General features: G+C 43.5%; 1 protein-coding gene across 1 annotated transcript in view; it reads left to right on the forward strand.

Annotated features, from left to right (window-relative positions):
• Positions 1-23,557, forward strand: part of Dnah6 (dynein axonemal heavy chain 6) — a 206,444-nt gene that overhangs the window by 134,299 nt on the left and 48,588 nt on the right. Inside the window, exons 47-59 of the mRNA XM_028762489.1 lie at positions 477-617; positions 2,452-2,694; positions 4,055-4,222; positions 5,403-5,638; positions 7,126-7,387; positions 11,837-11,960; positions 12,686-12,882; positions 13,684-13,887; positions 14,942-15,067; positions 18,180-18,344; positions 18,984-19,051; positions 21,066-21,246; positions 22,736-22,915. Of these exons, the coding sequence (XP_028618322.1) occupies positions 477-617; positions 2,452-2,694; positions 4,055-4,222; positions 5,403-5,638; positions 7,126-7,387; positions 11,837-11,960; positions 12,686-12,882; positions 13,684-13,887; positions 14,942-15,067; positions 18,180-18,344; positions 18,984-19,051; positions 21,066-21,246; positions 22,736-22,915 (2,295 nt within the window). The remainder of the gene's footprint in view (positions 1-476; positions 618-2,451; positions 2,695-4,054; positions 4,223-5,402; positions 5,639-7,125; positions 7,388-11,836; positions 11,961-12,685; positions 12,883-13,683; positions 13,888-14,941; positions 15,068-18,179; positions 18,345-18,983; positions 19,052-21,065; positions 21,247-22,735; positions 22,916-23,557) is intronic.

Here is a 23,557-nt window from a genome sequence, read left to right on the forward strand (position 1 = left end):
TCTTCATTACCTTCTTGTTGCTATAATAAAAATTACCTACCACGAGTAGCTTAAAGATCAAAGGGTTTATTCCAGATCATAGTTCAGGAGTATTGTCCATTATGGGTACAGCCCATCATGGCCAGGAAGTCATAGTAACAGGTAACAAGAGCTTGAAGCAATTGCACATAACGCATCCACAGTTAGAAAGCAGGGAAATGAATGTGTACATGTCAACCCCCAGCCCTGTTCTCCATTGTATAAAGTCCAGATTCCCCTGCCTAGGACACAGTCCCACCCAGAGTTGAGATAGGTCTTCCTACATCAGGTAATGTGACCAAGACCAATGTGAGTCTAGATTTTGTTAACTGCACTGAGTGTAGGTGTTTGCAATTCTTCTAACTATGCTCATTTTATTTGCTGGTAGCATCCTCACTGTGTCCCTTGCTCTCCTCTCCCCCACCTATTTTCAACTGAAAACTGATCTTTGTTGTCAGGTGTTTCAATATTTCATCAGCAGAGTACGGCAGAAGCTGCACATAGTTCTCTGCATGAGCCCCGTTGGCGAGGCCTTCAGGTCCCGATGCCGGATGTTTCCATCCCTAGTGAACTGCTGCACCATTGACTGGTTTGTCCAGGTCAGTGACAGCCCAGGATATCGTCTGTGAGAGGAGAGATTTGCTTGTTTGGAGATGCGGGGGTGGGGGTACCACACTGCACTGAGCACAGCTCATGATCCTCATGTTAGTTGTAATGGCTTCTGGGAAATTACTCAGACACAGAATGATGTTGATGGTCACAGAACAAAGAGAAAACCCTATTTGTAAAGGGAGGGGAGATCACTGACACTGAAGTCACTGTCATCCCGACAAAAGCTGTCACAGTGCATGGCCAGGGGGAGAACTAAAAAGAGGCAGATCCAGAGATGGCCCAGCAATTAAGAGCACTGACTGTTCTCCCAGGTGACCCAGGTCCGATTCTGAGCACCCACATGGTTGCTAAAAGTCATCAGTAATACCAGTTCCAGAAGATCTAACCTTTTCTGGCCCTTCAGGGCATCGTACATGTGGAGTGCACAGACATATGTGTACACAAAATACCAATACACATAAAATAAAAATAAAAAATCGTACCAAAAGAGAAGGTATCAGAAACAGTTAGTGCAAGCAACAGTCTCAAAAAGTTTTCTCAAAGCAAACAGAAAGACAAGATAAAGGACTAGAGAGGTACAGCGAAGCCAGAAAAGCCTATCTTTAATCTTCTATTACAGTGTTTATTAGGAGAAGGGGTTGTGCCACAATACTTACATGCAGGTCAGACGTCATCTTGTTGGAATCAGTTCTCTCCTTCCACCAGGTGAGTCTGGCAGCCAAACTCAGGCTGTCAGGCTTGGCAGCAACCACATTTTACCCACTGAACCATCCTGCAGGTCCAGAAAGAACTACTTTTTAACAGCGATTTTAAACTCTGGGTGTGTTAATAAAAATGATCCAGGAAGGGAATCAACACACCTTAAGCTTCATGGAAGCAATGTCAACTGAACAGCAGTGAAGCATAGGTTGTAGTTGTCACTGAAGGAGCAGTACCCTCATGACAAGAGGGAAATACCGAGAGGACCAGTTGCAGATGAGAAGATACCGGAGTGGGGTGAAGAGCTCACGGAAGTCTTCTTTGCTTCTGATCTTTTCATTCATGTAGCAAGCAAAAGCATCCACTGAAAGTAACTCTATGGGGAAACAGTAGTCTAGGAAACAGTATAGAAAGCACAAGACAGATGTGTTAGGAAAGGAGCTTGTCAGAGATGCTCTCAGGCGTTCATGAACTAAAGGTGGAGTGAGCCAAGCACGGTGCTTGTAATCTCAGCACCCAGGAGGCTAAAAACAGAAGGATTACTCCTCATTCAAGACCAACCTGGGCCCCAGAGTGAAAGACCCTGGCTCAAAAAACAAGCAATCCTCAGGAAGATGAGAGGGAGGGCTGGAGGCTTCTCTCCAGCTGTGCTCAGCTGCCCAGCAGCGGCACAGAGTAACTAAAGGTCACATTTGACCAAGGGTCAGGGGAGCTTCAAACAAGAGAGGTGGGAAGGTGAAGGTCTACATACATGGGATAGTGACTCCATTGACAGACCTGACCTCGCTACTGTATCACAGGGAAGTCTACAGGTCCTTGTGACTTGTTTCATCCTTTGCATGGAATTCCAAAGATAGCATCCTGTTGCTTCTAATCAGCCGATGTTTATCAACAACTTCTCTGTGCTTGACACTGTTCTGGGGACAAACTGGTCTGCAAATGCAGACCTGGGTCCCCTGGAATAAGGTTCGGTTCATGAAACCCCAAAAGCAGCAGTAGGAGTTAACTAGGTGAAAGGAAGAACTAGACAAAGAAATCCTAGACAAATACTGTTTAATTGTTGAACAATCTGTTGTAAAAGTGACCATCAGAATTTTTTTCAGATTGCCTTTTTATTTACAGTGGCCCAGAGAAGCGCTTTTGTCTGTATCAAAGTCATTTTTCTCTGCTGTCGACACTGGAAACGAAGATCTAAAAGAAAAGCTTTCTCTCATGTGTGTGAACGTGCACCTGAGCGTCTCCAACATGGCGGAGCGTTACTACAATGAGCTGCGCAGGCGCTACTACACCACGCCCACCTCCTACCTGGAGCTCATCAACCTCTACCTGACCATGCTCACCGAGAAAAGGAAGCAGTTAGTTTCAGTACGTTCAGTTTTGAAACACTTTTTTTTCCTTAAAACCAAAACTTTGGAGGGTGAATAAAAGATCTATACACCTGTCTTACCCCAAATGCTAAGCATTCACACTACCACTGAGCTACACCTCCCTCTATCTAAAGAGTCATCTTCAAACCAAACTCACAACCTATAGTGGCACCCAAAACAGGGTCTTGTGTTGCTTCTAGGACCTCTCCATTCCTGAATATTTATATTTTCCTTCTTTCATTTATGTGTTGTTGGTCCAGTAAAATGAGAACAACACAATAGCACAGGAGTTGAGCAGAGACTTCCCCATCTCTGTATGATTTAACATGGACGAAAGGTCGCTGATGAGCCACGGAGATGGGTTCCCAGTGCTCTAACATGTGCTGATGGTCAGTACCAAGACCAAGGGCTTCACCGTCACACGCTCTCCAGGCCACCTGAGCTCTGCCTCTTATGTCACAATCTTGAGCCTGTTATGAAAGGTCTGTCTTCTTGAATAGAAGATAACCCTAAAGTGGGAGAGATACACATCTTAAGTTCAAGCACTTGAACTATGGACCATGCAGACTAGAAGTTCAAGGCCATCCTCAGCTACATAGTGTGCTTAAAGGCTAACCTGTACTATATGAGATCTCATAAGAACAAAAATTAAATAAGAATTTTTTTAATTTAGAAAACAATCTGTAGAAATACTTACAGTTCCTACTTGGATTGTTGTAAAATTTAAATAAGATTCTGTGAAAGGAAAAATAAAACAAATACGTAAGGCACAGTGTTCATGAAGTACTTAAACTTTGGCCTGACATGTGAGGTGCCCAGAAATAGAGCCAATTGACAGGATCCAAAACTGCAACATTTTAGACACAGTGCAAGTGGAAGCCTTTGCTACTTAGATACTTAAAACACCTTTCCAGGGCCCTAGCTTTGTAGGTGCATGACTTGTAATGAGCCCAACACTCACCTTTGACTTCTGCCTATTTGAAATTATCTTCTTGACATACCTTCAAAGCAGTGCCTCCTCTTTCTTTAAGAGGAGTCCCTGTGCTGTGTACCACCTCTGCTGTCCTAGATGAGGGTTTTCACCCCTGGGAAGTATTTGGCCCCTTCCCTCAGTGAGCCAGATGGTTGAGGGACTTTCCACAGTTATAGCCGGAGGGATCAGATCCAAACACATGGTATTTAAGGAGGCCAATTCCTAGCATTGTGCTACCTACAAAAGTTTCCCTACTTGTAGTAGGTTCACAACTAGAAGTGTTACAGATTGGCATGATGATCCTGTAGGTATAAAACCTAATGTATAAATAATGACAACAATCTACAGCTTATAACACTGTTGTGAAATTTTTGTTGTCATTTAGGCACGAGATCGTGTAAAGAATGGTCTCACCAAGCTATTAGAAACAAATGTACTAGTAGATAAAATGAAATTAGACCTTTCGGCTTTAGAACCTGTGCTACTACAGAAATCACAAGACGTCGAAACCCTGATGGAAAAACTAGTGGTGGACCAAGAAAATGCTGATCAGGTATACAGTGGTATGGGAATAGTCATATGGGCAAGAAGGCTTCAACTGCAACCTCAAGGATTGCACAGAATAAATGTATGACCAAATATCTAACAGGAGGCAACTTAAGGGAGGAAGGGTTTGTTTGTGCTAACAGGTTGGGGGGTAGAGTCCATCATGGCTTCAGGAATGTGAAGCAGTTGGTCACAGTGTATTCACAATTAAGAAGTAGAGATAGATGAACACTGGTGTTCTATGGGCTTTCTCCATTTTATTCAGTCTTAAGACCCCATAGCCCATAGGATGGTGCAACCCATATTCAGGGTGGGTCTTCCCTGCTCAGTTAAACTTTTTTGGAAACAACTTTATAGACACACCCAAGAGCTGTGATTCCATGTCAATTGTAAATTCTGTCAAGTTAATTAATCAAGATTAATCTACAGTAAGTGATCAGATCATGTTGTTATGTATGTCATTAAAATGGATACCAGAATCAGTAATGCTATTTTTCTAGAAATTCAGTAATGTTTGAAGTTGTAAACAATATCACTTGACCAAATCGGGATGGTTCTCCAGCACCGAATTGGTACCACTCAGTGACCAGAACTGAGAATCATGAGGAAAGCAATCTTTGAAATTATAAAATTGTTCCTCCTCCTAAGGAGAGACTGTTGAGTTTATCACAAGACATGAGGTAGACAAAGAGCAACGAGAGTATAACTCCCACTCACCATTGATCTCACACAAGGGGCAAACACACTTCATTATCCTGACTCTTCAAATGCAAGTCGGATGTCTTGTATTTTTGGAGTGTTTAGATTTTTGTAGATTATGGAATGTCTGCATGCATAGAAGATACACAACACCAGAGTCTAAGCACAAGTCATTTTATATATGTTTTATAAACATCTTACAGTAACTTGGTATAATTGTTTGTAGCTGCCTGCACTTGACCGTGGCTGTCACATGAAGCCACATGTGGACTTCTCTGCTTGTAGTAGTGCTTGGTGCTCTAAATATTTCAGATTCAGATTTTTCCTTACTAAGGATGCTCAGGTGTATAGCCATACCACCCTGAATGTGCCCAATCTTGTCTGATCTCAGAAGCTAAGCAGGGCTGGGCCTGGTTAGTCCTTTGATGGAAGACTAAGGATGCTCAGCCTTAATGAGACCTCTAAAGCATCCTTGATTCTGTGGGTAGGTCCGTAATGTTGTGCAAGAAGATGAAGCAATAGCAAAGGTGAAAGCTGAAGAGACTCAAGCGATCGCTGACGATGCCCAGAGAGACCTGGAGGAGGCACTCCCTGCCCTCGAAGCTGCCAACAAAGCGCTGGATTCCTTAGACAAAGCAGATATCTCTGAAATCAGAGTCTTCACAAAGCCCCCCGACTTGGTCATGACTGTGATGGAAGCCATCTCCATCCTCTTAAATGCCAAGTGAGTCACTGGACGTCTGGTGAGATTTCCCTTTCACCGATTGTCTCCTTTCTCATATTTTCCTATATGTATATTCTCTGTTCTCTGACCACCTCTCTTTGGTTTGATTGGTCACTCAACAAACTTATCCAACACGTGTTTTATTCAGTGAATATGTTATGACAGATAGTGGAAGATATAAAACTTTTGTGTATAGAATACAGGCAATTGGGGACACAGAGAAGATGTTCAGTTAGAAATTTAAACCTTGGAAAAAGCTTGGAGACCCATGATTTTCATGGAATGAGAGGGAGCTGAGCAGACAGGCAGGGATTTCATCACGAAAGATCATCATGTATATATTATGCCAAACAGATTTCTTCTTGATAACATTAGTTTTCAGATTTTCTTCAACAATACAATACTTTTTTAAATTTCATGTCCATATATATTTCATATAGATACATACTCATGTATATAATATATAACTATGTCATATATAACTATATAACATACATATGTTATATTGTTTGATCAACAGTTTCCCCTTCCTCCCTTCTTTCCAGTCCTTCCTCCCTCCCTCTCATCCACATCTCCTCCCTTTATCCTCAGAAAAGGAGAGGCCTCCCATGGGTATCAACCAGCCTTGACATATCAAGTTGCAGAAAGACTAGGCACACCTAGAAAGCATTTTTTAAGACATCCTAACAAGAGAATTAAAAGGTTAAAGTTGAGATAAAAAAAGATAAAAATATAGGAATTACAGTGTTGTTAAAATAAAAACTCTACTTTAAGGGCTGGAGAGATGGCTCAAAAGTTAAGAACACCTGCTACTCTTCCAGAGGACCTCAGATCAGTTCCCAGCACACATACCAGCTGGCTCACACCCTCCTGTAATTCCAGGGAATCCAATGTCTCTTTTGCCCTTCACAGCCACTTCACTCACACAGGCACGATCACACACACACACACACTCACTCACATCATTAAAAATAAAAATAAAATAACTCTTCTTAGAAACTACTCTTTCTAGCCAGGTGGTGGTGGTGCATGCCTTCAATCCTAGCACTTGGGAGGCAGAGTCAGGTGGATCTCTGTGAGTTAAAGGCCAGCCTGGTCTACAGAGTGAATTCCAGGACAGTCAGTCGTACACAGAGAAACCCTATCTTGGAAAGATAGACCAATGGACGGATGGATGGACAGAGAGAGAGAGGGAGAGAGGGAGAGAGAGAGAGAGAGAGAATAAAATTAAAACTGTTTCTATAATGTCTTACATTGCTAAAACTCTCTTATTTTATATTTTATTCTCTAGAAAATCTAGGTTGTAGATATTAATCATCCAATTCCCTCTCTCCCCATGAATTAGTTGGGCCATTACCAGAATTACAGTGCCAAGGTTAAAATTCCCCATCTACTGGGTAATATTATAATGTTCTCACACGAGTTTACCTTGGTGTTATCCCATTATTAATGACGATGCTGTTAACTCACTATGGTCTGTCTTTCAGGCCCGACTGGCCAACAGCAAAGCAACTTCTTGGTGACTCTAACTTCCTAAGAAGGCTTTTAGAATACGATAAGGAAAACATAAAGCCTCAGATACTAGCAAGGCTTCAAAAGTACATCAACAATCCTGACTTCGTGCCTGAAAAGGTGGAAAAGGTGTCCAAGGCCTGTAAATCCATGTGCATGTGGGTGAGAGCCATGGACCTGTACTCTCGGGTGGTCAAGGAAGTCGAGCCAAAGAGACAGAAACTCCGTGCTGCCCAGGTACCTTATTGACATAGTGACATTTTATAGAATGGAAGGCTGTGAACAGCAGTCACTCACCCTCTCTATAGGAAGCCACTGTGACTCTCTTGTGTGCAATATGGGAGTGATTGCAGTCCTGAAAGGTAGCTCAGTTTTAGAAATGGCAAGCAGAGATGATTTTCCCCCAGAAATTCTCTAAAGTCAGCCTTTTGTAGCATAAGAAGAAAGTGAATCTTGAGTAGATTTATGTCCTTAGTATCAGGGGATAAAGGGACATACGTCTGCAATGCTTGTGAAGTTTCTCATAGTCTCTTGTGGGTCTGTGTTCCCACACATGATGGTGTCAGCTCAGGTGTCAGAACCAATGAATCCAGGATCAGACATGAGGTCCTCAGTCTTCTTGACAAGAGCAAAGCATGAACGGTAATTGGAGCAGGTTACCAAGAGTAGCAAACAGGGATGAGTGAAACGTTTCTAGACATATCCAGAGAGTAACTATTGCTCTAGCTCTGGGATTACCCTAGAGAGCCAGCCAAGGCTCTGAGTTAAGTATTCAGCATAGGGAAGAAGGAGAACCCAGAAGAAGTGGTGGATGGAGGGAGGGGGAAAGAAGCCCTAGCCTAGTTCACAGCCTGACAGAAACAAGCAGTAGTTCACCATCACTAGGGGAGGGTTAAGCACTTAACCTCTGGCATGGTGCCCATGATCCTGTAAGCAACCCAAATGAAACTCATTAGCTTATTTAAAACAAAAGGCATAAAAGTGGAAAGGAGGCTAGCTAGAAATGAAGGAGAATTGGGGAGAATAGGAGGGACACAAGAGAGGGTAATGGGAAGTGAATGTGATAAATATATATTATATACATGTATGGAAATATTATAATGAAGCCCATTATATATAACTCACATATGCTAATAAAATGTTCTTATTATTAACCAATAGCCTAGTTGTAGTCTGTAGCCATTAGTTGGTAGATTTCTAATACGGAGAACTAGATAAGAAATATGAGTCTCTATTATACATGAATATTCAGTTTGTTTTATAATTTAAAATCATAATCCATTGTGGTAACTGCTACAACTGTTTCACTATTCATTTTATGATTTATTTGGTTGGCCACTGTCTTAGTTAGGGTTTCTATTTCTGTGAAGCGATACCATGACCAAGACATACTCTTCTAAAGGACAACATTTAATTGGAGCTGGCTTACAGAGTCAGAGGTTCAGTCTGTTGTCATTACGGCTGGAAATATGTCAGTGTCCATGTAGGCATGGTGCTAAAGGAGCTGAGAGTTCTATATCTCTGAGTTTCATAAACAGGAACGAATGTCTTTCAGGCATCTAGGAGGAAGGTCTCAAAGACCACCCTTATAGAGACACACTTCCTCCAATATGGCCACACCTCCGAAATGTGCCACTCCCTGGGCCAAACATATTCAAACCACCACATTCCACTCCTGGCCCACATAGACTTGTTCAAACACATGAGGTTATGGGGACCATACCTAGGCATAGCATAGACATTTAGTCTAAGTTTAAAAGTCCCATAGTCTATAACAATCTCACAAATGTTAAAAGTCCAAAGTTCAAAGTCTCTTCTGAGATTCATCAATCCCTTAACTATAATCCTTTAAGAAATCAAAATTAAAAAAGCAGATCACATACCTCCTTCATCATGCAGGATATACATTACATTCCAAAATGTCATAGTGAGAAAATACTGGGCCAAAACAAGACAGAAAACCACCTAGGCAAACTCCAAACTCTGAGTCTCCATGTCTGATATCAAAGTGCTCTTCAGAGCTCCAACTCCTTTCATCCTTGTTGACTGCTGTTGGCAGATCTGACATTCTCTTGGGCTGGTTCCACTCCCTGTTAACAGCTTTCCTTGACAGGTATCCCATGGCGCTGACATCTCTAACGTCTTGGAGTATCCAAGGCAACTTCAACTTTACAGCTTCTTCTTCCAATGACTGGAATCCACACATGATCTGAGCTTCTACAAACAGCTTGGGTCACTTCTCCAGCTTTGCCCTCTGAAGCAATCTGGTTGACTCTAGTCCACTGCTGCTGCTGTTCTTGGTGGTCATACTGTGGTTCTAGCATCTCCAATATTCTGGGGTCTTCCACTCCAACTGGGCTTCACCAAAAGCCTTTCATAGGCTCCCTCATTATCTTTGCTTGACCCCTTCAGTCCTGGGCCATAAACTGCAACTGAAGCTGCACCTCCACCAATGGCCATTCCTGGCCTCTCACAGTGCCAAGCCTCAGATGCTCTCCATGACCCCTTCATGCCTTCAAAACAAATACCACCTATGTGATTCTTACACGTTACCAAGTCCAGCTGCAACACAAGGTACAGCTTTGGTTATCTTTGGAACACAGCTTTTTTGTGCTCTCATAAAACACTTCCCAGAAGACTTCACCTCAGGGATGCTGGTTTTTCTTAATCACTACTAATTTCTTAACTCCAGCTAACCAGCATCAATTCTCCCAGTATCCCCTCTCTTTTTGACTGTAAAGCCAGAGCCATGTGCCCAAAACTGCCAAGTTCTGCTTGCTAGGCCTAGACCATGGCACCCTTGTTCTACTACATTATCACCAGCTTTCTGTTTTCCAACTCCTTCACTAAGATTTGCTGTCCTGGAACTTGCTATGTAGATTGACCTTGAACTTAGACATCTGCATGGCTTTGTCTCCTGAATGCTGGAATTAAAAGCATGTATCATGCCTGGATTTAAGCCTTTCTTCTTCGAGAACTTGCTCTGTCCCAAGCTGGCCTTGAACTCAGAGATCTGCTTGCCTTTGTCTCTTGTGATTAAAGGTGTGTACCAGTATGCCTGAGCCAAACCTTTCCCATGGCCACTGTTCCTCAAGATCAGGATCAAAAGCCTGTGTCTTCCAGCCCCAAATCTGGGTCACAAGTGTGCCCTCCATTTCTGGATTGTAGTTCATTCCAGATTAAAAATCCAAGTGAAGCCAGGCAGTGGTGGCACATGTCTTTAATCCCAGCACTTCGGAGGCAGAGGCAGGCAGATTTCTGAGTTCAAGGCCAGCCTGGTCTACAGAGTGAGTTCCAGGACAGCCCGGGCTACACAGAGAAACCCTGTCTCGAAAAAACAAACAAACAAAAGAAGTCCAAATGAAAACAAGAACCAGGTAATAACATGACATAACTATTCCTTGTTCAAATGCAAACACAAACAATAAGATTAGCTGAGTGGGATCTTGCCCTGATATCACCACTTCCTTAATCTGTTTATCTTCTTGAACACAGGATTCAGCTCCATTTCACTTTCTAATGTCCTTTATTATTTGAATCATACATTTTATATTTTTCTAAACTTGCTATCCTTGATCAACCCTCTTCATGAGACTAAACCAGAGAGCAAAGTCTATGCTGGGCTTTTTTTTTTTTTGTCAATACAATTAATTTAAATCTCTTTATCTTAGCCTCAGGTAGACTCTTTCACAAAAGGCAGCCACATTCTTCACCAAAATATCACAAGAATAGTCTCTAAGCTACATACTGAAATTCTTCTCCACTGAAACTTCTTAGGACAGATCTGCACAGTTCAAATCACCCTCAGCCCCAATCAGTGTCTTCCATATTCCTACTAGGATGACACATAAAGCCCCATTTAAGCATTCCACTGCTTTTCAATGTCCCAAAATCCACATTCCTCCAAACAAAAGCATGTTCAGGCCTATCACAGCAATACCCCAGTCCCTGGTACCAACTTCTATCTTAATTAGGGTTTTACTGCTGTGAAGAGATACCATGACCAAGGCTTACTCTTATAAAGGACAATATTTAATTGGGAATGGCTTACAGGTTCAATCTGTTATCATTATGGTTGGAAGCATGGCAGTGTCCAGGTAGCCATGGTGCTGGAGGAGTTGAGAGTTCTACATCTTGTTCTGAAGGCAAACAGGAGGTTCTATCTTCCAGGAAGCTAGGAAGAGGATCTCAAAGCCCAACCCTACAGTGATACATTTCCTGCCACAAGGCCACATCCACTCTAACAAGGCCACACCTCCTAATAGTGCCACTCCCTAGGCCAAGCAGATTCAAACCACCACAGCATTATTCTTGTTACTTTGTTTGTTTGTTTGTTTGTTTGTTTGTTTCTGATCTTATATTTTACTTTATGGAGAAGAGGAGAGTTCATATATCCTAGGCTGACCTTAAACTTGCTGTGTAACCAATTATGGCTCTTGCTTTTAACTATGGTTCTTGGGATTACAGCTGTGGGTGTACACTACCATGCCTGGTTTTATGAAGCACTAGGTATCAAACCTAGGGCTTCATACATGCTACACAAGTATTCTACCAACCAAGCTACATCCTAGCCCAATCTGTGCAAGATGCAAGTCTTTGGGGACATGTTAAAATGAATATAAAGCATATTTTATACATAGGCAAATCAATCTTTGTGGGACTCATTTGCTTGTTTGCTTTTGTCAGGCTGAACTTGATGCTACAATGGCTACCCTGAAAGAAAAGCAAGCGTTGCTGAAGCAAGTGGAAGATCAAATAAAGACTTTGCAAGATGAGTACGACAAAGGCGTGAATGAGAAGGAAAGTCTGGGTAAGAGACTTGTGACTCATTTTGAACAGGAAAGGCCTGATTTCCAAAAGGAGGAAGAGTTTTCAGAGTCAGAACATAGCATTTTAAAAGACCTTATTTTATTTTTAATTATGTCAATATATGTGTGGAGAAAGCACATGAGTGCAGTGCCTGCAGGAGCCAGTAGAGGGCATCAGATGCCCCAAAGCCAGAGTTACAGTCAGTTGTGAGCCATCTAATGTGCATTGGGAACCACACTCAAGTCCTTTATAGAAGCAGTAAGTACTCGCACCTGCTGAGCCATCTCTCCAGCTCCCAGATCTCAGCTTTAATCTAACCCGCAGGGTGTACTTACATTGCATGTCCTTCTTTCATGAGTTTTCAGATGAGGAGAATGAAGATATTGTATAAATTCACCATCTTACATACAAAATGGCTCATTTGAACAGTCACATTTTAACTCAAAAGAACACATGACTTTGGTCTAGACAATAAATACAGCAGGCCTACAGAGAGCACTGTCTCCAGCAAGAGTAAGGAGCACACAGGAAGTTCTTAGCATGGAAGAGGCTAGACTTGGCTCTGAAATGTACACACGGAGGAAATTGGTGTAAGCTTTCCTAAAGATGAATTGGCATCATTAGCTCCATAACAGTAGCTCATTTGGAAACCAAAGCAAGCCAATCAACTCTTAGTAATTTGAAAAATATCAACTAACCTGACCAGATGTTCTCAAAATCATCCAGCAAAGAACATGGCCCTGACCAAAGCGCGCCTGGTACGTGCGGGAAAGCTGACAGCTGCATTAGGAGATGAGCAGGTTCGGTGGGAAGAAAGCATTGAGAAATTCCAGGAGGAGATAGCAAACATCGTTGGAAACGTGTTTATAGCAGCAGCTTGCGTGGCTTATTATGGGGCTTTTACTGCCCAGTATAGGCAGTTGGTGAGTAAGACTGCTATGTGTGGAGTGGTAAGAAGCAAGAGGAACTGGATGGGGTACGGAAGACTCATTTTCCTAGGTTTAAATGGAAGTTCTCCACTATGGCAATTCACCAGGACAGAAGTATATGTTATATTTATATACACATGTGCACACATAGACCCTCACCTCTCCCATTGGCTGGTGACCATCTACACCTAAGCGTCCAATAACATATTTCTCCCTTTCCTTCTACATTGGAAAGCTATCCATCACTCAACACAATAACCTTGAGTACAGAAAGGATACAGTGAGGTTCCTACCTTCATGTCAGAAATGGCATCTAAACTCAATGTGTGTGAAGAGGTAAAACAAGCACAGAGCACTTGGGGAAGGAGACAGGAAGAAGCAAAACACTGGGTGAATCTGTGTTTTCTAGAACTTTTATCATTATATATATGACAAAAAGGACCTCACTTGAGTCCTTTGCAAGAACAGTAAGCATTTGAGAATATATACATATACACATACACATATGTTCTGTCTAAATGTTTTCCAAATTAACAGGAAGAATTGCATAGTCATTTTTATTAAGTAATTTCCTAAAAATGTTCACCTTCATGAGCAATGGGACATAGTCTTGCTGTTAGCCAGACTCAGAAAGCTCTCAGGGATCCTCTGGTTCAGTGTGATTGGTCCGTTGTTGGGGAGGAGGGGAAAGACAGTCCTGTATCATGCCTGAAGTTTTAGTAGTGACACGGTATAGCCATCCTAGCTGCAGCTTCCTGCTGCTCCCCATCACATGTTAAATGTTCCTTCTTACAGCTTATAGAGAGCTGGATTGACTCCTGCCTGGCCTTGGAGATCCCCATCGACCCCTCCTTCAGTCTCATCAACATTCTTGGCGACCCCTATGAAATCCGGCAGTGGAACACAGATGGACTGCCCAGAGACTTGATATCAACTGAAAATGGCATTTTGGTTACTCAGGGGAGAAGGTGGCCTTTGATGATTGATCCCCAAGATCAGGTGTGTAACAAACGCTTATGATAGAGTGGCCCTCTGCTGAATATGACATGTAAGAGAGGATTTTTAACATGATTGAAAGACCACAGGAGATTTAGATCTAGGAAGTTGGGAAGGCTTCTCCTCGGAGTCCCTCAGCTTACAGAAGTATTCAGTTTTGTGAAAAATCGGAAGGGACCTGCGTGAGAGCCCTCCATTCTTCATTTTGACTGATTTTGTTAGAAGGTTGGCTACTGGATTTCCATTTTCTACTGGGGAGCATATAAATTGGCAGAAATGCATTATAATACATCCTTTTACCCTAAAACTCTGAGGAAACAAGGTGAAGTCAGAATAGATGGAACTGGGGACAAGCCTGCCTTCATTTACAGACGCATGTCATATGACTTCCTAAATGCAAAATGAAGATTAGAAAGTCACAGAAAGGAAACCGACCGCCTGCCTTAGTGAGGGTTTCATTGCTGTGAAGAGACACCATGACCAAGGCAATTCTCAAAAGGACAATATTTAATTGGGGCTGGCTGACAGTTTCAGAGGTATAGTCCATTATCATCATGGCAGGAAGCATGGCTGTGTGCAGGCAGACAAGATGCTGGAGGAGCTAAGAGTTCTACATCTTGATCCTAAGGCAACCAGGAGAAGACAGCCTTTTGCAGGCAGCCAGGAAGAGGGTCTTTCTTCTGCCCTGGGTGGAGCTTGAACATTGGCCCTCAAAGTCCGCTCTCACGGAGGCTCACTTACTTCAACAAGGCCACACCTCCTAATGGTGCCCCTTTCCATGAGCCAAGCATATTTAAATTACCTTAATTTATACCACCAAAAATCTGGGTTTTCCTGGGTGGCTCTTTTCTCCCTTTGTTTTAAACTTAAACAAAAAGAAGAATCTCAAACATTGGATTTAAAAGGTTTTTATTGAGGAGAGGAATTTTTTGCTTGGTTTGTTTGGGGTGGGGGATTGTTTTCATATCTCTAATTTAGTTCTAGACTGAACAGCTCTAAACTTTACTCAAGAAACTTCTACGTTCCTAACATTTGACCTCTGTGCTTTCTCACACAGGCCAATCGCTGGATAAGAAACAAGGAAAGCAAGAGTGGGTTAAAGGTCATTAAGCTTACAGACAACAATTTCTTACGAATCCTGGAAAACTCCATCCGACTGGGTTTACCTGTCTTACTGGAAGAGGTTCGATTTTTTCACTCTGCCATTTCATGTTATTTCCTAACTGTCAGATGTCAGGAATGCTATACAGGTCAATAGACCACACCTGCACGTGTGAAGGACACCAGTCAAGTCCATTTTCAAATGAGTCAAACCAGTTGCTACCCAAGTAGTAAATTCTCAGATGAGCTGGGATCTGTTGGCTGAAAGAAGTTTTCACCCACTATTGTGTAGCTAAGCGTCCCCACTTACCGTGCTGCTTACCCCACGCCTCGTTGCAGACGAGAAATTCAAAGCGGTAATGACAGCAGCAAGCCCTGTCTCCATGCATGTCATACACTAGTGATGAAGCATGAACTATTCTGGTAGATGTAACCATTACTTCCACTTGGGCATAAGGTCAGATTGGAGAGATCACTATTAAAAATGAACCTTTTTTTTTTTTTAAGACGCGTCTCATGTACACAGGCTGGTCTCAAACTTACTATGTAGCCCAAAATTACCTTGAACTCCTGATCCACCTCCCTCTACCTCCTAAATTCTGGGATTACAGATATGTGTCACCAAAGCTGGGTTTTACAGTGCTAGTACTAGGACTTGGGTCTTTGGGCATGCTGGGCAAACAAACACTCTACCAACTGAGCTACATTCACATACCCCAGAGGAGTGGCTCACTGAGGTAAGATGCTGCTTACATTGTTCACTCATCCCACAAAGAGTTTAAGAACTGCAAAGAGTATAGACTGGGTCCCTGCCCTCAAAAGCACACAGACTCATTGGGAACAAAGTTAGTAAAGAAGTAAACAAAGAAAGGAAGGAAGTGATGGGGAGGAAGAGATCTTTCAAACAAAAGCTTTGAAAGAACAAGCAGAGTACAGAGACGCCGGGAAGAAGAGCAGGGACACAATCCCGTCTAGTGTCATCCTCTTGCTAGGATAAGACACTCTCACAAAAAGCCACTTGGGGAGGAAAGGATTTGTTTGACTTATATTTCCAAGTCACAGTCCATCACTGAGGAAGGTCGGGTAGCAACAAGAATGCTGCTTGCTGGCCCCTTCACTGACTCCTACTTAGTTTTGTTAATACAGCCCAGAATCACCTGCCCGGGGATGGCTGAGCCCTTCGACATGCTCATAGACCAGTTTGATCTAGCAAATCCTCAGCTAAGGCTCCCCTTTCTCAGACGACTCTAAGTTTTCTCAAGTTAACAATAAAATGAACCAGCACAGATCCTAAAGAGGGTGAGATTTAATCTGTGATTCCTGTCTCAGCTTGGCCCAGCAAGAAAGTCTCTTGGGGCAGGAGACTCAGGTACCATGAATGTTGCCCAGTGAGCACACTTGCCTTCCCTAAATTTGCCATTCTATTTTTATAAGGGAATAAGGAATAAATAAAAGCATGAGCTGTGACCACTTATGTCAAAGTATCTCTGATTCAGCACAAAGGACACTCAGAAATGGCACTGACCTGTGGTAACTTAGCTGCAGCCCTTTCATGGTAACAATAGTTAATATGATGTCATCCCAAATATTTGTGGAAACCAAACAGTCATGATTTGGTTCTGAGTATCTTAACTCATTAATCTTCACTTTAACCAAACTATTAGATTGGTTGATTACTAACAGATAGTAGATAGTGTCTTAGACAGGGTTTTACTGCTGTGAACAGACACCATGACCAAAGCAAGTCTTATAAAGGACATTTAATTGGGGCTGGCCTACAGGTTCCGAGGTTCAGTCCATTATCATCAAGGTGGGAGCATGCCAGCATCTAGACAGGCATGGTGCAGGAGGAGCTGTGAGTTCCACATCTTCATCTGAAGGCTGCTAGTGGAAGACTCAATTCCAGACAGCTAGGAGTAGGGTCTTAAAGCCCACACCCACAGTGACATACTTACTCCAAGGCCACACCTCCAAATAGTGCCACTCCCTGGGTCAAGCATATACAAACCATCACAGATAGCTACTATTATCCGATTCTTCCAGTGGAGAAACTGAGGCATTAAGAAGTTGAACTATCTACTGGTGAGATGGCTCAGCGGTTAAGAGCACTGACTGCTCTTCTAGAGGTCATGAGTTCAAATCTCAGCAACCACATGGTGGCTCACAACCATCTACAATGAGATCTGATGCCCTCATATGGGTGTCTGAAGTCAGCTACAGTGTACTTACATATAATAAATAAATAAATCTTTAAAAAAAAAAAAGAAGTTGAACTATCTAACTTCTTTGACCAACACAGAGAAGGTGCTAGAATGAGTCCCAGAGCCTGCCTTGTGTCATGTTACAGAAGACTTTGGCACAGTTATGTTAGCTTCAACTATGCTCTCAACTTGTGTTTACTTTAAGACATGAGAGGTCCCAAGGACTTTCCTCTTTCACGGCAGAGGACAAAGTTCTTTCTATAATGTTGTGCCCCTGTGCAAGAGCAGAACACACTTGACCCCAGCCAGGGACAGGATGCTACAGCTAGGCCTTCCCTGTTCTCCATGGCTTGAAGTCATTACCATGGTACTCATTCTTAGATCTCTCTGCATTTGTGACAGTGATTCTGCCAGACCCTTTTCCTACCTACCCATTTATGACTGTGAAGTTGTTCTTGTCTGTCTCAGCTCTTCGAGTGGAGGTTCACAGGTCGTACATGCACGTGGAGGTCAGACGGTAACGTCAGATGTCTGCGTCTTTCGAGCTACTCCCTGTTTTTGGAAACAGGGTCTCTCACTGAACCAGGAGCTCACCAATGAAGCACACAGTCTTAAATGACCTCAAGGCAGACTATTAACTTGGTTTCAAGGGCAAGCAGAAGTTCAGTCTTTTTGAGATCAAGAGGGACTTTCAGAGAAATGAATTGTCACATAGACCTACTCGTCTGCAGACAGCTGAGGAGTGGGTCACCCAGAAGTCAGGTCCCATCACCAACTTAGCATAACCAGCAGAGCAAAGGCTCTACTGGCCTAGTACTCACAGATGAGCAGCATGTGAGATCACCCTAAATACATGCAACGCCTTCCTGTTAGGCAACACATGATCACAGGGGAAAGTACGGACTCAAAGGAAATTCTGAGGCCCGTAAATGACAAGTTGGTGGCAGTCATTTTCAACTCTTTGCTTTTTTGCATTTTTCCAATTTTTTTAAGCTCAAAGAAGTCTTGGATCCAGCCCTGGAGCCCATCCTTTTAAAGCAGACGTTCATGAGTGGTGGCAGACTGCTCATCCGCCTGGGAGATTCGGACATCGATTACGACAAGAGTTTCAGGTTTTACATGACAAGCAAAATGCCGAATCCCCACTACCTGCCTGAGGTGCGAATGAGCTGCTAGTCTGGAACTTTCCACCCAGCTGAATTGTGTGTGACAAGTCTCTACGGCTTGGTGGGCTCCCACCTGCAGGGATCCGCTGAGAACCTTTCCTGCTCTCCCTTTCTCTCTCTCTCTCTCTTTGCCACCCTCCATTCCTGTCATAGGACACAAGTGCCGCACCCAGACACTTCCCAGAGCAATGACCTATCTCACAGCACTGTTCAAATGTCCATGTCTATACTCCCAAATAAAATTGTTGCCTATTGGAGGACTCTAGTGACTGGGTAGATTTAGAGAATCACTGGCTAGAGTCCCTGTAAGTGTTGTTAGTCATGGCAGAAGGTATTACCTTTCTACCTCTCCTTCTCCTTCAACCATTATGTAGGAACCTGGGTGGAGGAAGAGGGGGAAGAGATTACCACTCCTACTGGCAGAGAAAATCCTGTTTGAATTTTGAAAGCCATGCTATGCTTGGCATGTGTGCCTATGCATGTGCATAGTCAGACTCTCGGCATGTGCATAGTCAGACTAGGGATGCCTCTTCCTGGAAAGCAGGGAATCCTGTTTACATTTTAAAAACAAAAACATCTTGTTATACCAGACTACACTTAGGCATTCGTGTGCTTCACGCTTCTCTTCCAGGTGTGCATTAAAGTCACCATCATCAATTTCACTGTAACTAAATCGGGTCTGGAGGATCAGTTGCTAAGGTAACCGGAATAAAGAGTATGTATGGGAAGCTGGGTGATGGCCATGGGCTTCCTAGTGTTTTTTTTTAGGAGGGTCTTTTTATGTTTTTTTTAAATATCTATCTCTGTGTATCGGTACTTGAGTGCAAGAACCGTCAGAGGCAAAGGATGGCATCAGATCTCTTGGAGTTGGAGTTACAGGAGATTATAAACCACTCACTGAGGGTGCTGGCACAGAAACTTACGGCTTTAGTAGCATGCACTCTTAGCCTCTGAATGATCTTTCTAGCCATTGTTTAGAAATTTTACAAAGAAAAACAAACAATAAATCTCAAAAAATATATATCAGACCTTATCAAATTCATAGCTAAACAGAAGGCCTTTTTTTTGGTTTTTCGAGACAGGGTTTCTCTGTGTAGCCCTGGCTGTCCTGGAACTCACTGTGTAGACCAGGCTGGCCTCTGAAGGCCTTTTTAAAAATGTGATATCAAACTCTAAACACTATCTGTAGTATTATTTTAACAGTATATTCATTGAACTTATTCCATATCTATGCACACATAAACATACATCTGAAGACTTTAGTATCATCCTTTATGTGTGCCATGTCATACATTTATATTACTATATCCAGTGCTTTACTGTCTTATTACAATCTACTTACTGTGTGTATCCATGTGTTGTGAGCACCTGTACTTCAGCACTCAGAGGACAAGCACAGGAGTTGGGGCTTCGCCTCCACCACATGGGTCTCAGGGTGTGAACTCAAGCCTCCAGGCTCAGCAGCAGGCGCTGGTAACTACTGAGCCATCACAATGGACCATGCAGAGGGAGAATCTTAGAAGGATGTTTCTCAGACCACGGCCACCTCTAAGGAGGGCACTAGATGTGGAGACGGAGCTGACAAAATAAAGCTTATATCTTTTCATCTTTTGCTTCATTTTAAGAATAAATTCACATATTATTTATACAGAAGAATTGCTTCCTTGAGATGGTAAGGTTTCATAATCTCCCAAGTCAGTTTTTTTTTTTTAATCCTGTGTCGAATGTTCCTATTTCCAGCTTGGCATAGGTGAGCATTAGTGAATAACATTGACTGATTAAACTGGTGAAATGGTTCCCTCCAAACAAGTCAGAGCCGTGAGAACAATGGTGCAGGCCAGACCTCGAACACACAAGATTGGGAATCCGAGCTGCATTTATGGCTGGGGAGACACAGTCCATAAAGTGTTTGATAGGCAAGCAGAGGGACCTGAGTTCAGTTGTTCTATTTATTTATTATTCAGTGGGGAGTGTCGTATCCACAGGCCATGGAGCATGTGTAGAAGTCTGAGAACCACCTGGCAGAGTTCGTAATCTCTTTTCCCTGTATGGGATCCAGGAGTTGAGCTCAGTTCATCAGCTCTGGTACCGAGTACCTTTCCCTGCTGAGCCATCTCTGGGGCCCCTGGTACCTCAGCTCAGTTCCCAGAACTCACATAAAAAGCCATGTGTGGTGGCCCATGCTTGTAATCCCAGTCTGGGAAGGTAGAGGCAGGCAGATGCCTGGAGATCAGTCAGCTAGCCTAGCCGAGTAGCTGAGCTCTGGACCTACGAAGCCAGTCTTGAAGTAAGGTGGGTAGCACTGCTGAGGGCCACCACCAGAAGTCTGGCCTCCATCTGCACTCACACCACTCACACACACACCCACAAGTCCACACACTCATGCACACACACAGACATGACACGCACACAGGTACATATGCAACACACAGACACACACAGAGAGACACACACAGATACATACACTCACACAGACACATGCACGCACACAGTCCAAATAAATAAGTACATATAAAAGTAAGTAAACAATTGGCTGCTGTTCTCTGGGCAGCTGTACCAGAGTTACTATGCTTTCAGATTCAGCAACATAGCACTCACAGTGCTGGTTTACAGAATACTCCAGGGCGGGGAGGAGTCACACACTGGGCAGGAAACAGCAGTGACTTAGGGGACCTGAGAAGTTGTAATGCAGGTCTCTCAACTTCGGTTCCAGCGATGTCGTGCGACTTGAAAAACCTGAGTTGGAGGAACAGAGAATCCAGCTCATCGTGAGGATCAATAGTGATAAAAACCAGCTGAAGTCTATCGAAGACAAAATCCTGAAATTGCTCTTTACGTCTGAAGGGAATATTCTGGATAATGAAGAACTCATTGATACGCTCCAGGACTCCAAGGCAAGTGGCATAGTCTCAGTGCTTACAGAGAGCGTGTTAATCAATCCATGACAGTGTAGGCCTGTCCCAGCAACTCAAGAAGCTGAGGCAGGAGGATTAAAAAAAAAAATGCTTGCTAACTTGGACTATAGTGAATTACAGAGGAGCATAGGTTATGTACAGAAACTCAGTCTCACAACAACAAGTGTGTGCTGCTTTAAAAGTCATAGTTTGGGGGCCAGCCCCCTGATGGCTCTGTGGTTAAGAGCACTGGCTGCTCTTCCAAAGGACCCACATGGTGGTGACTAATAGCCATCTGCAACTGCTGTTCCAGAAGATCCAGCGCCCTCTTCTGGCATCTGCCAGCACTGCACACAGGTGGTGCACAGACATACATGCAGGCAAAACACCCATATACACAAAATAAAAATTTTAATAAGTCATAGCTTCAGGATCTGAGGGTTCTATATGGGCTTTGAAGCAAGAGCGGGCCATCTGTAAGTCACCAGGGACACACATAGATTATCAGGCCCCATCATCAACAAAAAAAGAGCACAGAAACTGTATTCCCTTGACCCTCTTGTCTATTCAACATTTAAAAACAAAGACTGTGAAGGACAAGATACAAGTGGAAAGCTATTGTCACCTCCTCCAGGAAGTCTGCCTGATGGTTCCAACTGGAATCAATCTCCTCCTCCTCTCCCTCCCCCTCATCCTCTTCCTCCTTCCCCTCCCCTCCCTCTCATCCTCTTCCTCCTCCTCCTCATCCTCCTCACCCTCCTCCTCATCCTCATCTTCCTTCTCCCAAGCCTATCACAGCCCTTGTTACTGTTCACTTCAGGGAAGAGCTGGAGGGTGCATGTCTTACCGTTCATTAGGTAGGTGAGTCCGGTGCAACAGGGACCTGTGAGTAGCTCATCCTTTTCTGTCTTCTCTAAGCATTAGGCATGGCGGTCACACAGCAGTGGCATCAATAGAAACCTGTGGATGACACAGTGAGGTTTCACACTAAGAGTGTGGTCCTGGAGTGATTTATCTCATAAGTTTAAAGCATGGTTTCAGAACTGTGTCCAAGGAATGTAGCCCATAACGTGATTCTCATTGATTCAGAGAGGGGGGAAAGGGGGAAAAAAATGACCTTTGAGCCTTCGACTAGACAAGAGCCCGTGTCATGGTCTTTATATTTGGTTGATATTGAAAATTACATACTGAGGATGAGGCGAGTGGCGAGAACTGAGACTCTGCACTCCAAGCACTCAACCTCTGAGCTCCGCCCCAGGCCCTCCTCTCGACCTCTGACACTGTCCAGTGTCCTTCCGGTTTCCTAGTCAGCTCAGTTAGAAGGTCACAAGGTCCAGAGCCCCTTTCACCACTCCTTTACTTCAATGCCCCCTTATTACAATCGCAAACTCACCCATCCGTATTTCTTCCCTAGACTGGACTGGATGCGTCCCAAATCCCCACTGTTTCTCAGAGGCAGATCCTAAGAACGTGTTGTGTATTTGTTCAGATCACGTCGGGTGCCATTAAAACCAGGCTGAAGGAAGCAGAGTCCACCGAGATGATGATCAACATAGCCCGAGAGAGGTACCGCCCGGTGGCCACGCAGGGCTCCGTGATGTACTTCGTCATCGCCAGCCTCTCGGAGATCGACCCCATGTATCAGTACTCACTCAAGTACTTCAAACAGGTAACTGCCTTACTGTTGCGACTTCCCTTTGAACCCTCTTGGGTTATTCCATACCATGAATGGAGTTTTGGGGGTAAAATCCTCCAGGACTTTGGATGCAGGCAGAGTTCTAGAGTGGTCCTGTCTTACCTACCAGATCATCTAAGGAGTCCAGTGCTCAGTGTGTGTGAAGTCTGTGGAGGAATGGCAGGGCTGAGCTTAGCAAGACTCCTTTTCTCTCTGCTCTCTCATCTAGCTTGCTTGCTTTCCCTCTGGTCTGCCTGCCTTTTGTTATAAGGTGCCTTTTAAGGTAATGGTTCTCAACCTGTGGGTCATGACCTCTTTCAGGGATTGAACAGCCTTTTCCACAGGAGTCACATCCCAGATGTCCTGAATATCAGATATTTACATTTCCTTTCATAACAATAGCAAAACTACAGTTTCAAAGTAGCAACAAAAATGATTTTATGATTGGAAGGTCACCACAGCATGAAGAAATATATTAAAGGGTCGTAGCATTAGGAAGGTTGAAACTCGCTTTAGGGGTTAGGGAGATGAGGCAATAGTTAAAGTGTTTTCTGCTCAAGAATGAAGACTAGAGCAAATGCCAGGTGGGCAGAGCCAGGGGATCCCCAGAGCAACCTGGCTAGCAACATTAGCCAC

The sequence above is a fragment of the Grammomys surdaster genome, unplaced genomic scaffold, assembly GCF_004785775.1.
Source record: "Grammomys surdaster isolate TR1022 unplaced genomic scaffold, NIH_TR_1.0 133, whole genome shotgun sequence".
NCBI classification, from domain to species: Eukaryota; Metazoa; Chordata; class Mammalia; order Rodentia; family Muridae; genus Grammomys; species Grammomys surdaster.